The 16,687-nt window shown below is 38.8% G+C and overlaps 1 protein-coding gene across 1 annotated transcript in view; it reads right to left on the minus strand.

Moving 5' to 3' along the window:
* The window catches only part of NUDCD1 (NudC domain containing 1), a 637,137-nt gene that overhangs the window by 48,305 nt on the left and 572,145 nt on the right, over positions 1-16,687 (minus strand). Inside the window, exon 9 of the mRNA XM_053715288.1 lies at positions 12,036-12,195. Coding sequence (XP_053571263.1) covers positions 12,036-12,195 — 160 coding nt within the window. The remainder of the gene's footprint in view (positions 1-12,035; positions 12,196-16,687) is intronic.

The following is a 16,687-nucleotide window of genomic DNA, read 5'->3' on the forward strand; positions in this document are numbered from 1 at the left end:
TGTGGTCTGAAGACAATTGAGACCTGTGGAACCTCCCCCTTGGGGGTAGCTCCTTGAATTCCAGAAGATAACCTTGGGAGACTATTTCTAGCGCCCAAGGATCCAGAACATCTCTTGCCCAAGCCTGAGCGAAGAGAGAAAGTCTGCCCCCCACCAGATCCGGTCCCGGATCGGGGGCCAACATCTCATGCTGTCTTGGTAGCAGTGGCAGGTTTCTTGGCCTGCTTACCTTTGTTCCAGCCTTGCATTGGCCTCCAGGCTGGCTTGGTTTGAGAAGTATTACCCTCTTGCTTAGAGGATGTAGAACTTGGGGCTGGTCCGTTTCTGCGAAAGGGACGAAAATTTGGTTTATTTTTAGCCTTGAAAGACCTATCCTGAGGAAGGGCGTGGCCCTTACCCCCAGTGATATCTGAAATAATCTCTTTCAAGTCAGGGCCAAACAGCGTTTTCCCCTTGAAAGGTATGTTAAGCAATTTGTTCTTGGAAGACGCATCCGCTGACCAAGATTTTAGCCAAAGCGCTCTGCGCGCTACAATAGCAAACCCCAAATTTTTCGCAGCTAATCTAGCCAATTGCAAAGTGGCGTCTAAAGTAAAAGAATTAGCCAATTTAAGAGCATGAATTCTGTCCATAATCTCCTCATAAGAAGAATCTTTATTGAGCGACTTTTCTAGTTCATCGAACCAGAAACACGCTGCTGTAGTGACAGGAACAATGCATGAAATTGGTTGTAGAAGGTAACCTTGCTGAACAAACATCTTTTTAAGCAAACCCTCTAATTTTTTATCCATAGGATCTTTGAAAGCACAACTATCTTCTATAGGGATAGTAGTGCGTTTGTTTAGAGTAGAAACCGCCCCCTCGACCTTGGGGACTGTCTGCCATAAGTCCTTTCTGGGGTCGACCATAGGAAACAATTTCTTAAATATAGGGGGAGGGACAAAAGGTATGCCGGGCCTTTCCCATTCTTTGTTTACAATGTCCGCCACCCGCTTGGGTATAGGAAAAGCTTCGGGGGGCCCCGGGACCTCTAGGAACTTGTCCATCTTACATAATTTCTCTGGAATGACTAAATTGTCACAATCATCCAGAGTAGATAACACCTCCTTAAGCAGAGCGCGGAGATGTTCCAATTTAAATTTGAATGTAATCACATCAGGTTCAGCTTGTTGAGAAATTTTCCCTGAATCTGAAATTTCTCCCTCAGACAAAACCTCCCTGGCCCCCTCAGACTGGTGTAGAGGCATTTCAGAACCATTATCATCAGCGTCCTCATGCTCTTCGGTATTTTCTAAAACAGAGCAGTCGCGCTTTCGCTGATAAGTGGGCATTTTGGCTAAAATGTTTTTGATAGAATTATCCATTACAGCCGTTAATTGTTGCATAGTAAGGAGTATTGGCGCACTAGATGTACTAGGGGCCTCCTGTGTGGGCAAGACTGGCGTAGACGAAGGAGGGGATGATGCAGTACCATGCTTACTCCCCTCACTTGAGGAATCATCTTGGGCATCATTTTCTCTAAATTTTGTGTCACATACATCACATCTATTTAAATGAGAAGGAACCTTGGCTTCCTCACATACAGAACATAGTCTATCTGATAGTTCAGACATGTTAAACAGGCATAAACTTGATAACAAAGTACAAAAAACGTTTTAAAATAAAACCGTTACTGTCACTTTAAATTTTAAACTGAACACACTTTATTACTGAAAATGTGAAAAAGTATGAAGGAATTGTTCAAAATTCACCAAAATTTCACCACAGTGTCTTAAAGCCTTAAAAGTATTGCACACCAAATTTGAAAGCTTTAACTCTTAAAATAACGGAACCTGAGCCATTTTTATATTTAACCCCTATACAGTCCCTGGTATCTGCTTTGCTGAGACCCAACCAAGCCCAGAGGGGAATACGATACCAAATGACGCCTTCAGTAAGCTTTTTCTATGTATCTGAGCTCCTCACACATGCATCTGCATGCCTTGCTTCCCAAAAACAACTGCGCAATAGAGGCGCGAAAATGAGGCTCTGCCTATGATTAGAGAAGGCCTCCCAGTGAAAAAGGTGTCCAATACAGTGCCTGACGGTTATTTAACATAATTCCCAAGAATAAAATAACTCCTCAAAGCTATAAACTAGTAAAAATGCTTATAAATCAATCGTTTTAGCCCAGAAAAATGTCTACCAGTCTTTAAGCCCTTGTGAAGCCCTTTATTCTTATTTAATAAAAATGGCTTACCGGATCCCATAGGGAAAATGACAGCTTCCAGCATTACCAAGTCTTGTTAGAAATGTGTCATACCTCAAGCAGCAAAAGTCTGCTCACTGTTTCCCCCAACTGAAGTTAATTCCTCTCAACAGTCCTGTGTGGAAACAGCCATCGATTTTAGTAACGGTTGCTAAAATCATTTTCCTCTTACAAACAGAAATCTTCATCTCTTTTCTGTTTCAGAGTAAATAGTACATACCAGCACTATTTTAAAATAACAAACTCTTGATTGAAGAATAAAAACTACATTTAAACACCAAAAAACTCTAAGCCATCTCCGTGGAGATGTTGCCTGTACAACGGCAAAGAGAATGACTGGGGAAGGCGGAGCCTAGGAGGGATCATGTGACCAGCTTTGCTGGGCTCTTTGCCATTTCCTGTTGGGGAAGAGAATATCCCACAAGTAAGGGTGACGCCGTGGACCGGACACACCTATGTTGGAGAAAATAGAATCTCAGAAACTGATAATGGTCTGGATGAATCGGATTATGAAGATAAGCATCCTGTAAGTCTATTGTGAACATATAATGCCCTTGCAGAACAAAAGGCAGAATAGTCCTTATAGTCACCATTTTGAAGGTTGGCACTCTTACATAACGATTCAAAATTTTCAGATCCAGACCTGGCCTGAAAGAATTTTCTTTCTTTGGGAAAATAAATAGATTTGAATAAAACCCCAGACCCGGTTCCTGAAACAGAACTGGTATGATTACCCCTGAAAGCTCCAGGTCTGAAACACACTTGAGAAAAGCTTAAACCTTTACTGGATTTACTGGGATGCGTGAGAGAAAATACCTTCTCACAGGAGGTCTTACTCTGAATCCTATTCGGTACCCTTGAGAGACAATACTCTGAATCCAATGATTTTGAACAGAATCTGCCCAAATGTTTTGGAAGAATCTCAATCTGCCCCCTACCAGCTCAGCCGGAATGAGGGCCGCACCTTCATGCAGACTTGGGGGCTGGCTTTGATTTCGTAAATGGTTTGGATTTATTCCAACTTGAAGAAGTTTTCCGATTGGAAGCAGATTCTTTGGGGGAAGGATTAGGTTTCTGTTCCTTATTTTGTTGAAATCGGTTAGAAGCTTTAAATTTACCCTTAGATTTTTCCGATGAGGGAAACCATTGCATTCAATAGGTGATACTCCCTTCACAACCCTCTGACATTCGCTATACTCTGAGAGGAATCGGGCTTCAAAATGCTGAGAAGCGCATATCAACGTAGAATCTAAGCACAAACTTACTTCACCACCTCCATAGTAGGCAAAGTTTGTAAAACTGAATTTCTTTCATGTAATTGGCAAGAGTCCATGAGCTAGTGACGTATGGGATATACAATCCTACCAGGAGGGGCAAAGTTTCCCAAACCTCAAAATGCCTATAAATACACCCCTCACCACACCCACAATTCAGTTTTACAAATGTTGCCTCATATGGAGGTGGTGAAGTAAGTTTGTGCTATGATTTCTACGTTAACATGCGCTTCTCAGCATTTTGAAGCCTGATTCCTCTCAGAGTACAGTGAATGTCAGAGGGATGTGAAGGGAGTATCACCTATTGAATACAATGGTCATCCTAACGGGGATCTATTTCATAGGTTCTCTGTTATCGGTCGTAGAGATTCATCTCCTACCTCCCATTTCAGATCGACGATATACTCTTATATACTATTACCTCTACTGATTCTTGTTTCAGTACTGGTTTGGCTATCTGCTATATGTGGATGAGTGTCTTTTGGTAAGTATGTTTCATTTATTTAAGACACTCTCAGCTATGGTTTGGCACTTTGTATATAAAGTTCTAAATATATGTTTATACTTATATTTGCCATGATTCAGGTTTATCAGTATATTTCCTTTTTTGCAGACTGTCAGTTTCATATTTGGGAAATGCATTAAAAAAAAAAAAATATTACCTGAAGTTTTTAAATTGATTCTTTTTTCTAAATTGCGGGCTGTATTAGGCTCACATGAGTGCAAAGTGCTATAATTTAATGCGTCATTCTTGGTGCGAGACTTTTTTGGCGTGAGAATTACGTTTGTTTACGCAAATTCGTCATTTCCGGCGTCTTACTTGACGCCGAGTCTTTTCACAAGGTTGCGTCATCTATGACGCTCAGGTTTGTTGCGGACGTTTTTGGCGCCAAAAAATATTTTCAGTTGTGGGCGTCATACTTGGCGCCAAACTGTCATTATTTAAGACTTAATTTCTTTTTGCCTCTGGTCCTTTTTTTCTTTGTCAGAGTCCTATTCTGTTTGCATTTTTTCCCATTCCTGAAACTGTCATATAAGAAAATAGATAATTTTGCTTTATATGTTGTTTTTTTTTCTTACATATTGCAAGATGTTTCAATCTGATCCTGTTTCAGAATCTACTACTGGAATCCTGCTGCCTGATATCGGTTCTATCAAAGCTAAGTGCATTTGTTGTAAACTTGTAGTAACTGTTCCTCCGGCTGTAGTTTGTAATAGTTGTCATGATAAACTTTTACATGCAGAGAATATTTCCATCAGTAGTGTTGCATTACCTGTTGCTGGTCCATCAACATCTAATGTTCAGGATATTCCTGTCAATTTGAGAAAATTTATTTCTGATTCAATTCAGAAGGCTTTGTCTGCCATTCCACCTTCTAATAAACGTAAAAGGTCTTTTAAAACTTCTCATACAGTTGATGAATTTTTAAATGACCAACAACATACGGATTTATCTATCTCTGATGAGGATCTGTCTGATTCAGAGGATCCTGCCTCAGATATTGACACTGACAAATCTTCGTATTTATTTAAAATGGAGTATATTCATTCTTTATTGAAGGAAGTGTTGATTGCATTAGATATAGAGGAGTCTAGGCCTCTTGATACTAAAACTAGTAAACGTTTAAATTCGGTTTATAAACCTCATGTTGTTATTCCAGAGGTTTTTCCAGTTCCTGATGCTATTTCAGATATGATTTCAAAGGAATGGAATAGACTGTGTACTTCTTTTACTCCTTCTTTAAGGTTTAAAAAATTGTATCCTTTGCCTACTGATAGATTGGAGTTTTGGGAGAAAATCTCCAAAGTTGATGAGGCCATCTCTACTCTTGCTAAGCGTACTACTATTCCTACGGAAGACAGTACTTCTTTTAAAAATCCTTTAGATAGGAAACTTGAATCCTATCTAAGGAAGGCTTATTTATGTTCAGGTCATCTTCTTAGGCCTGCTATTTCTTTGGCTGATGCTGCAGCTGCTTCAACTTTTTGGTTGGAAACTTTAGCGCAACAAGTATCAGACCATAATATGTATAGCATTGTTAAGTTAATTCAACATGCTAATATTTTTGTTTGTGATGCCGTTTTTGATATCATCAGAATTGATGTTTAAGATATATATCGTTTGCTATTTTAGCTAGAAGAGCTTTATGGCTTAAATCTTGGAATGCTGATATGACTTCTAAATCGACGTTGCTATCTCTTTCTTTCCAAGGTAATACATTATTTGGCTCCCAGTTGGATTCTATAATTTCAACTGTTACTGGGGGGAAGGGGGCTTTTTTTTACCTCAGGATCAAAAATCTAAGGGTAAATTTAAAGCTTCTATCCGTTTTCGTTCCTTTCGACAGAATAAGGAACAGAAACCTAATCCTTCCCCTAAGGGATCTGTTTTCAATTGGAAGCCTTCCTCAGTCTGGAATAAATCCAAGCCAATTTTTGATATCATCAGAATTGATGTTAGATATATGTCTTTAGCTATTTTAGCTAGAAGAGCTTTATGGCTTAAATCTTGGAATGCTGATATGACTTCTAAATCGATGTTGCTATCTCTTTCTTTCCAAGGTAATAAATTATTTAGCTCCCAGTTGGATTCTATAATTTCAACTGTTACTGGGGGGAAGGGGGCTTTTTTACCTCAGGATAAAAAATCTAAGGGTAAATTTAAAGCTTCTTTCCGTTTTTGTTCCTTTCAACAGAATAAGGAACAGAAACCTAATCATTCTCCTAAGGAATCTGTTTCCAATTGGAAGCCTTCCTCAGTCTGGAATAAATCCAAGACATTTAAGACATCTAAACCAGCCCCCAAGTCCGCATGAAGGTGCGGCCCTCAGACCAGCTCAGCTGGTAGGGGGAAGACTAAAATTTTTCAAGGATGTTTGGATAAATACAGTCCAAAATCATTGGATTCAGAACATTGTCTCTCAGGGGTACAGAATAGGTTTCAGAGTAAGACCGCCTGTGAGAAGTTTCTTTCTCTCACACATTCCAGTGAACCCCGAGAAAGCACAGGCTTTCCTGAATTGTGTTTCAGACCTGGAGTCTTCTGAGGTAATTGTGCCGGTTCTTTTTCAGGAACAGGGTCTGGGGTTTTATTCAAATCTGTTCATTGTCCCAAAGAAAGAAAATTCATTCAGACCAGTTCTGGATCTAAAAATCTTGAATCGTTATTTAAGAATACCAACATTCAAAATGGTGACTATAAGGACTATTCTGCCTTTTGTTCAGCAAGGAAATTATATGTCCACAATAGACTTACAGGATGCATATCTTCATATTCCGATTCATCCAGATCACTATCAGTTCCTGAGATTCTCTTTTCTAGACAAGCATTACCAATTTGTTGCTCTTCCTTTTGGCCTAGCAACAGCTCCAAGGATCTTTTCAAAGGTTCTCAGTGCCCTTCTCTCTGTAATCAGAGAGCGGGGTATTGCGGTGTTTCCTTATTTGGACAATATCTTGGTACTTGCTCAGTCTTTACGTTCTGCAGAATCTCACACAAATCAACTAGTGTTGTTTCTTCAAAGACATGGTTGTAGGATTAATTTACCAAAAAGTTCTTTAATTCCTCAGACAAGGGTAACCTTTTTAAGTTTCCAGATTCAGTATCCATGACTTTGTCTCTAAGAGACAAGAGACGTTTGAAGTTGGTTGCAGCCTGTCGGAACCTTCAGTCTCAGTTATTCCCTTCAGTAGCTTTGTGTATGGAGGTTTTAGGTCTCATGACTGCAGCATTGGACGCGATCCCCTTTGCTCGTTTTCACGAGACCTCTTCAACTTTGTATGCTGAACCAATGGTGCAGGATTATACAAGGATATCACAATTAATATCCTTAAATCCCAATGTTTGACTATCTCTGACTTGGTGGTTAGATCACCATTGTATAGTTCAAGGGGCCTCTTTTGTTCGTCCAACCTGGACCGTGATCACAACAGATGCGAGTCTTTCAGGTTGGGGAGCTGTCTGGGGATCTCTGACAGCACAAGGGGTTTGGAAATCTCAAGAGGTGAGATTACCAATCAATATTTTGGAACTCCGTGCAATTTTCAGGGCTCTTCAGATTTGGCCTCTCTTGAAGAGAGAACCGTTCATTTGTTTTCAAACAGACAATATCACAACTGTGACATATGTCAATCATCAGGGTGGGACTCACAGTCCCCAAGCTATGAAAGAACTATCTCGGATACTTGCCTGGGCGGAATCCAGCTCCTGTCTAATTTCTGCGGTCCATTTGTCAGGTATAGACAATTGGGAAGTGGATTATCTCAGTCGTCAGACTTTACATCCGGGAGAGTGGTCTCTTCACCCAGATGTGTTTTTTCAAATTGTTCAGATGTGGGGGCTTCCAGAAATAGATCTGATGGCATCTCATCTAAACAAGAAACTTCCCAGGTATCTGTCTAGGTATCCTCAGGTGGAGGCAATGGATGAATTGACACTTCCTTGGAGTTATCAACCTGCCTATATTTTTCCGCCTCCAGTTTTTCTCCCAAGAGTGATTTCCAAAATCATCATGGAGCAATCGTTTGTGCTGGTGGTGGCTCCAGCATGGCCACACAGGTTTTGGTATGCTGATCTTGTTCGGATGCCCAGTTGCCAACCTTGGCCACTTCCGTTAAGGTCGGACCTTCTGTCTAAAGGTCAGTTTTTCCATCAGGATCTCAAATCATTAAATTTGAAGGTATGGAAATTGAACGCTTAGTGCTTAGTCATAGAGGTTTCTCTGACTCAGTAATTAAAACTATGTTGCAGGCTCGTAAATCTGTTTCTAGAAAGATTATTATCGAGTTTGGAATTTTACAGTTTCTTCAAGATGGTTTGGATAAGGGTTTGTCTGCAAGTTCTTTGAAAGGACAAATTTCTGCTCTGTCTTATTCCACAGAAAAATTACTAAACTTCCTGATATTCACTGTTTTGTACAGGCGCTGGTCCGTATCAAGCCTGTCATTAAATCAATCTCTCCTCCCTGGAGTCTTAATTTGGTTTTAAAGGCTTTACAGGCTCCTCCGTTTGAGCCTATGTATTCTTTGGACATTAAATTGCTTTCTTGGAAAGTGTTGTTTCTTTTGGCCATCTCTTCTGCTAGAAGAGTTTCTGAATTATCTGCTCTTTCTTGTGAGTCTCCTTTTCTGATTTTTCATCAGGATAAGGCGGTTTTGCGGACTTCATTTAAATTCCTACCTAAAGTTGTGAATTCCAACAATATTAGTAGATAAATTGTAGTCCCTTCCTTGTGTCCTAATCCTAAGAATTCTTTAGAAAGATCCTTACATTCTTTGGATGTGGTGAGAGCTTTGAAATATTATGTTGAAGCTACTAAAGATTTCAGGAAGACTTCTAGTCTATTTTTTATCTTTTCTGGTTCTAGGAAAGGTCAGAAGGCTTCTGCTGTTTCCTTGGCTTCGTGGTTAAAGCTTTTGATTCATCACGCTTATTTGGAGTCGGGTAAATCCCCGCCTCAGAGGATTATAGCTCATTCTACAAGGTCTGTTTCCACTTCCTGGGCTTTTAAGAATGAAGCTTCAGTTGATCAGATTTGCAAAGCAGCAACTTGGTCTTCTTTGCATACATTTACTAAATTCTGCCATTTTTATGTTTTTTCTTCTTCAGAAGCAGTTTTTGGTAGAAAAGTTCTTCAGGCAGCTGTTTCAGTTGATTCTTCTGCTTATAATTTCAGTTTTTTTCTTTATAAGATTAAAACTTATGATTTGGGTTGTAGATTAATTTTTTTCAGCGGAAATGGCTGTCTTTATTTTTATCCCTCCCTCTCTAGTGACTCTTGAGTGGAGTTCCACATCTTGGGTATTTGCTATCCCATATGTCACTAGCTCATGGACTCTTGCCAATTACATGAAAGAAAACATAATTTATATAAGAATTTACCTGATAAATTCATTTCTTTCATATTGGCAAGAGTCCATGGGGCCCACCCTTTTTATGGTGGTTATGATTTTTTTGTATAAAGCACAATTATTCCAATTCCTTTTTTTTATTCTTTTTACGCCTTTCTTTATCACCCCACTACTTGGCTATTCGTTAAACTGAATTGTGGGTGTGGTGAGGGGTGTATTTATAGGCATTTTGTGGTTTGGGAAACTTTGCCCCTCCTGGTAGGATTGTATATCCATACGTCACTAGCTCATGGACTCTTGCCAATTACATGAAAGAAATGATGAATTTCTGTGAACATGGTTATAAAGATAAGCATGTTTCAGATCTATAGTGGACAAGAAATGTCTTTGTTGAACAAGAGAAAGAATGGTCCGAATAGTTTCCATCTTGAAAAAAAGAAACCTTAGAAACTTGTTTAAAGTTTTCAAATCCAGAACAAGTCTAAGTTCCTTCTTTCTTGGGAACAAAAAAGAGGTTGGAATAGAAACCCTGACCCTGTTCCAATTCTAAAACTGGAACTGTTACACCCATAGATTCCAGATCGGAAATTGACTGAAATAAAGGGCTCTTGTCTTTACAGGATTCTTTGGAATATGAGACAGAAGAAACCTTCCCCTGGGAAGCCTTGATCTGAAACCTATTTTGTATCCTTGGGTAAAAAAAAACGTTCAGAACCCTTGGATCTGGAACAGAAATGAAACCAAACCTCCTGACAAAAAAAGCATAATTTGCACCCTATTAGAAGATCTGGATTGGAAACCACAGCTTCATGCAGATTTGGTAGTTGAAACAGGCTTCTTGGAATATTTTACACCTGTTCCAATTAGGGATCAGTTTCCAGAAAAAACGAGGAGAACTTTTTGGTTTTTAGATTGACAAAAGGAACAAAAACTGCTAGAATTAACCTTAGACTTCTTATTCTGAGGAAGAAAGGCTCCTTTCCCCCAGTCACTGTAGAAATAATGACATGTAGACCAGACCCAAACATTCCCTTCCCTTTAAAAGGAAGAGACAGAAGTTTAGATTTAGGGACCATGTCAGTAGAAAATTATTTTAACCACAAGGCCCCCTTAGTAAAAACTGCTAGTGCCATATTCATAGCATTGATCCTAATAAGATTAACAAAAGTATCCCAAATTAAAGCATTAACGGTCTTCAAGAGTTTTAATCGATTAGAAAACTCTACACAAGCAGACTCCTCTGAGAGCTGCTCAAATAAACCCTCACACCAAAGGATAGAGGCCGCAGAAACACAAGCAATACTAATTGCTGGCCTAAAAACTCTCAAAACTGCTATATCCTCAAGTACAGATACCAAAGTAGCAATAGTCTAATCCACTTTAGGAATACTTTTTTAATAAATTAGAATCAGGCAAAGGAAACATTTTAAATCTTTGAGCAGGATTAAAAGGGGATACCAGGCTTAGACCATTCTTAGAAATTATCTCAGAGATATCATCAGAAACTCAAAACACTTCAGGAGGCTTAAAAATTAAACCTAGCTGTTTAACAGACTTGCTCCTAAATTATATAACACTTCTCTTAAAAAAAAGAATGGTATTCAAGCTTAAAAAGAGGAAGATTCAGTTTCATGATCAGGGACAGACTCTTGATCGTCTGAAAACACTTCACCCATAGAGGATGAAACTGAAGAACCAGGGCCTGAAACATTTAGGTTAACAGACTTAGACCTACTTATATCAGATAAAATAGTAGAGGGATTATCAGAAAGCACCTTCTTACACTTGAAAATCCTGGAGCAAAACCTGAAGAATGGTGGACAGATACCCTTAGAAGCAAGACCTCTCTTTTTCACCTTCCTCCAAGGCAAAGACAAGACTTGCTTCCAGTAAGGTGGGAGTTGTTTAAAGGGCTCTGGGAGTTGTGGGATCTTTACCTCCTCCTAGTTGTCAGGAGTATAAATACCAGGAGTAATGAGTCATGAATTCTCACCACCTTTATGAAAGAAAACTAGTTTCATGCTTCTCATTAGGTTAGTAAAGATGTGTAATTAATTATATTTTATCACATTAAAGGACATTCGGGGCAAAATTTAAGTGCATGTCAATGAATTACATCTTTGCATAGATACATATTTGCAATTTACATGAATTGGCAAAAATGCTTCTAGTAAAAGTAATTACTCTTTTAGTGTTAATATTTTTCTCTGCATGTGAAGTATAACTAGATATTCTTAGTATGCCAGTATTTTAAATACTGTAGCTGCTCAGAGCTGCAGTGGAGCTTGTATTATGTAAAACATTAGCAAATTGAGCCATTCTCAGATGATACAAGCACCTTACGCTTTCTGAGCATATGTTGTATTTAAAATGCAGGTTCACGGTTCATACTTAAATACACTTTTGAAACAGCTATAGTTTTTATTAGAAGCATTTTTGCTAAATATACAGTATGAGTCAGTGATTGGCTGATCGCCGTCACATGATACAGGGGAGCTGGCAAGTTAAAGCAAATTTTGAAATTTGTCAGAAACAAAAAAATCATTTTAAATTGAGAAAGTGATATTGCATTGTCTTTTTATTATGGACTTGTTGATTACACAATTCTACTGTATTTAATAATTCTTTAAATAACACTCAATAAATACATTAACAGTTATTACCTAGAGCATTGAATGTTGCAATATGATCCCATAGATTGTCTTGATCTGATGAAACCGGTTGCCAAAGAAGAGCATCTACGTCATGTCGTAAGCAGAAACAAGGCATGAGCTCAGGAGTGGCTGCTAGTGAAAAAAGATACTGGTTGCTACCCAGATTAACCTAATTAAAGAAACAGAAAACAAAAGAAAAATGCATTTTGTACCATTCTTAAACCGGACACAGTGCAAAAAGAGTACAATTTAATGGTATATGCAAACAAATGTAACTTGCTAAGGGATTAAACATATATTTGAAGTCAGCTGCAGATCAGCAACACACTACTTGGAGCTAGTTAAAGATATCTGTTTAGCCAATGATAACAGTAATGTTTGTAGCCACCAATTACCACAAATTATCTAGTGCATTGCTGTGCTGGGTATATAGACATGTGATTTTAAACAAAGGATACCAAGCGAACAAAAAAAACTTGATAATTGATGGAAAGTTAAAAGTTTTTTAAAATGACTTGTCCTATCTTTTTTTTTCTACATTTTGACTTGCGTGTCCCTTCTGTACGGTATATTCACAATTTGCCACAAACTATAAACTAAGAAATAATAAAAATAAAAAAAATGTCTATGTGTGTGGACTTGCAATAGCTGGAATTTTTTTTAAAGATTACGTTGACTTAGAGACATGAAACCCAAATTACAGACAGGGCATACACATTACAGACAGAGCATACACATTACAGACAGGGCATACACATTACAGACAGGGCATACACATTACAGACAGGGCATACACATTACAGACAGGGCATACACATTACAGACAGGGCATACACATTACAGACAGGGCATACAAATTACAGACGGGCCGGCATACAAATTACAAACAGAGCATAAAAATTACAGACAGGGCATACACATTACAGACAGAGCACATACATTACAGACAGAGCATACACATTACAGACAGGGCATACACATTACAGACAGGGCATACACATTACAGACAGGGCATACACATTACAGACAGGGCATACACATTACAGACAGAGCATACACATTACAGACAGGGCATACACATTACAGACAGGGCATACACATTACAGACAGGGCATACACATTACAGACAGGGCATACACATTACAGACAGGGCATACACATTACAGAGAGGGCATACACATTACAGAGAGGGCATACACATTACAGACAGGACATACACATTACAGACATAGCATACACATTATAGACAGAGCATACACATTACAGACAGGGCATACACATTACAGACAGGGCATACACATTACAGACAGGGCATACACATTACAGACAGAGCATACAAATTACAGACAGGGCATACACATTACAGACAGAGCATACACATTACAGACAGGGCATACACATTACAGACAGGGCATACACATTACAGACAGGACATACACATTACAGACAGAGCATACACATTATAGACAGAGCATACACATTATAGACAGAGCATACACATTACAGACAGGGCATACACATTACAGACAGGGCATACACATTACAGACAGGACATACAAATTACAGATAGAGCATAAAGATAACAGACAGAGCATACACATTACAGACAGGACATACACATTACAGACAGGACATACACATTACAGACAGAGCATACAAATTACAGACAGGACATACACATTACAGACAGAGCATACACATTACAGACAGAGAATACACATTACAGACAGAAAATACACATTACAGACAGAAAATACACATTACAGACAGAACATACAAATTACAAACAGGGCATACAAATTACGGATATGGCAAACACCTCAGGGGACTGTATAGAGCACTAAGGGGCTCTTTCTTTTAATAACAGGGCATTAGCATCTTCAGTGATATTACCTGTCTCAATTGAGACATATGCTCCTACTATAATGTACTAATTTACCTCTTAGATCTATACGTACTGTTGTGGTGTCTGGGTTATGCCAGATATAGATTAAATGGGTATTACAACCCTGGCCAGAGATTGTCGCAGCATTTTACTGTTATCATTGCGTGCATAAACGTTCATTTTAGCACGATCCAACTCAATAATTTATGACAAATCTGAAAGCTGAATTAGGGATTCCTATTGTATAATGACTTGTCAACTTTTATAGTGTTCTCACCACTGCATTTACTAATTATGTACCTGTCCGGCAGCTATGCACAATGATATACACTAAATCTCATTTGCCCAATTAGCCGATATCCTATGTTGGTAGATATTATTATCACTGCGCTACCGCATTTATATAAGCCACAAGGTACTTATTAACTACAAATTATATTGGCAATAACTACTCTGCCTTCTTGAGATAATACTTTCTCCTGACAAAATAATTAGAAACTTGGGATGAGACGCTAACTAGCCCATATCGCATAGTGTATAACAAAGGCTCTTTAACTGGCAATTTGTTGTTAATAGACACATATGTTTACACATAACATACTCAGCACGAGTATACTTAACACTGCAAGATCACCAGCAAGTCGCTGAGGGAAACAATATTCCAACAGAAGCACGATATTATTTGATTTTGCTTGATGATCTGCCAGAAACGACTGATAATACAATTTTAAGAGAGTAACATTTGAACTCATCTGTTGGCTCTTAGAGCGCTTATAACAGTGTTACCTCCACGGTTCTTAAACTGACATGGTAATGTGACGTTAATAGATACATGTGTTGAAGCATAACACACATTGCACGATAATACTACATACTACTAGACTAACAGCCAGCTGTTGGCTCTGAGAGCGCTTATATCAGTGTTACTCCCATGGTTCTTAAAGGGACACTGAACCCAATTTTTTTTCTTTCATGATTCAGATAGAGCATGCAATTTTAAGCAACTTTCTAATTTACTCCTATTATCAATTCTTCTTTGTTCTCTTGCTATCTTTATTTGAAAAAGAAGGAATCTAAGTTTTATTTGGTTCAGACCTCTGGACAGCACTTTTTTATTGGTGGATTAATTTATCCACCAATCAGCAAGAACAACCCAGGTTGTTCACCAAAAATGGCCAGGCATCTAAACTTACATTCTTGCATTTCAAATAAAGATACCAAGAGAATAAAACAAATTTGTTAATAGGAGTAAACTAGAAAGTTTCTTAAAATGTCATGCTCTATCTGAATCACAAAAGAAACAACAGAATTTATGCTTACCTGATAAATTACTTTCTCTTGCGGTGTATCCAGTCCACGGATTCATCCTTACTTGTGGGATATTCTCATTCCCTACAGGAAGTGGCAAAGAGAGCACACAGCAGAGCTGTCCATATAGCTCCCCCTCTGGCTCCGCCCCCCAGTCATTCGACCGACGGTTAGGTGAAAATGGAAAAACCATAGGGTGCAGTGGTGACTGTAGTTTAAACAAGAAATTTTAACCTGACTTAATTGCCAGGGCGGGCCGTGGACTGGATACACCGCAAGAGAAAGCAATTTATCAGATAAGCATAAATTCTGTTTTCTCTTGCAAGGTGTATCCAGTATACGGATTCATCCTTACTTGTGGGATACCAATACCAAAGCTTTAGGACACGGATGAAGGGAGGAAACAAGACAGGTAACCTAAACGGAAGGCATCACTGCTTGCAAAACCGTTCTCCCAAAAATAGCCTCCGAAGAAGCAAAAGTATGCAGTGAAGACCAAGTCGCTGCCTTACAAATCTGTTCAACAGAAGCCTCATTCTTGAAAGCCCATGTGGAAGCCACAGCTCTGGTGGAGTGAGCTGTAATTCGTTCAGGAGACTGCTGCCCAGCAGTCTCATAAGCCAATCGGATGATGCTTTTCAGCCAGAAGGAAAGAGAGGTAGCAGTCGCTTTCTGACCTCTCCTCTTACCAGAATAAACGACAAACAAAGATGATGTTTGTCTGAAATCTTTAGTTGCTTGTAAATAAAATTTCAAAGCACGAACCACATCAAGATTGTGTAATAGCCGTTCCTTCTTAGAAACTGGATTAGGACACAGGGAAGGAACAATGATTTCCTGGTTAATATTCTTATTAGAAACAACCTTAGGAAGAAAACCAGGTTTGGTACGTAAAACTACCTATATCTGCATGGAACACCAGATATAGGGTGAATTACACTGCAAAGCAGACAATTCTGAAACTCTTCGAGCAGAAGATATAGCTACCAAAAACAAAACTTTCCAAGATAATAACTTAATATCTATGGAATGTAAAGGTTCAAACAGAAACCCCTTGAAGAACTGAAAGAACTAAATTTAGACTCCATGGCGGAGCAACTGTTTTATAGACAGGCTTGATTCTGACTAAAGCCTGAGCAAACGCTTGAACGTCTGGTACTTCCGCCAGACGCTTGTGTAAAAGAATAGACAGAGCAGATATCTGTCCCTTTAAGGAACTAGCTGACAAACCTTTCTCCAATCCTTCTTGGAGAAAAGACAATATCCTTGGAATCCTAATCTTACTCCACGAGTAGCCCTTGGATTCACACCAACAAAGATATTTCCGCCATATCTTCTGGTAAATTTTCCTAGTGACAGGCTTTCTAGCCTGAATCAGAGTATCTATAACTGAATCAGAGAAACCACGCTTAGATACAATTAAGCGTTCAATCTCCAAGCAGTCAGCCGCAGAGAAACTAGATTTGGA

Source organism: Bombina bombina, chromosome 5 (genome assembly GCF_027579735.1).
Source record: "Bombina bombina isolate aBomBom1 chromosome 5, aBomBom1.pri, whole genome shotgun sequence".
NCBI lineage: Eukaryota > Metazoa > Chordata > Amphibia > Anura > Bombinatoridae > Bombina > Bombina bombina.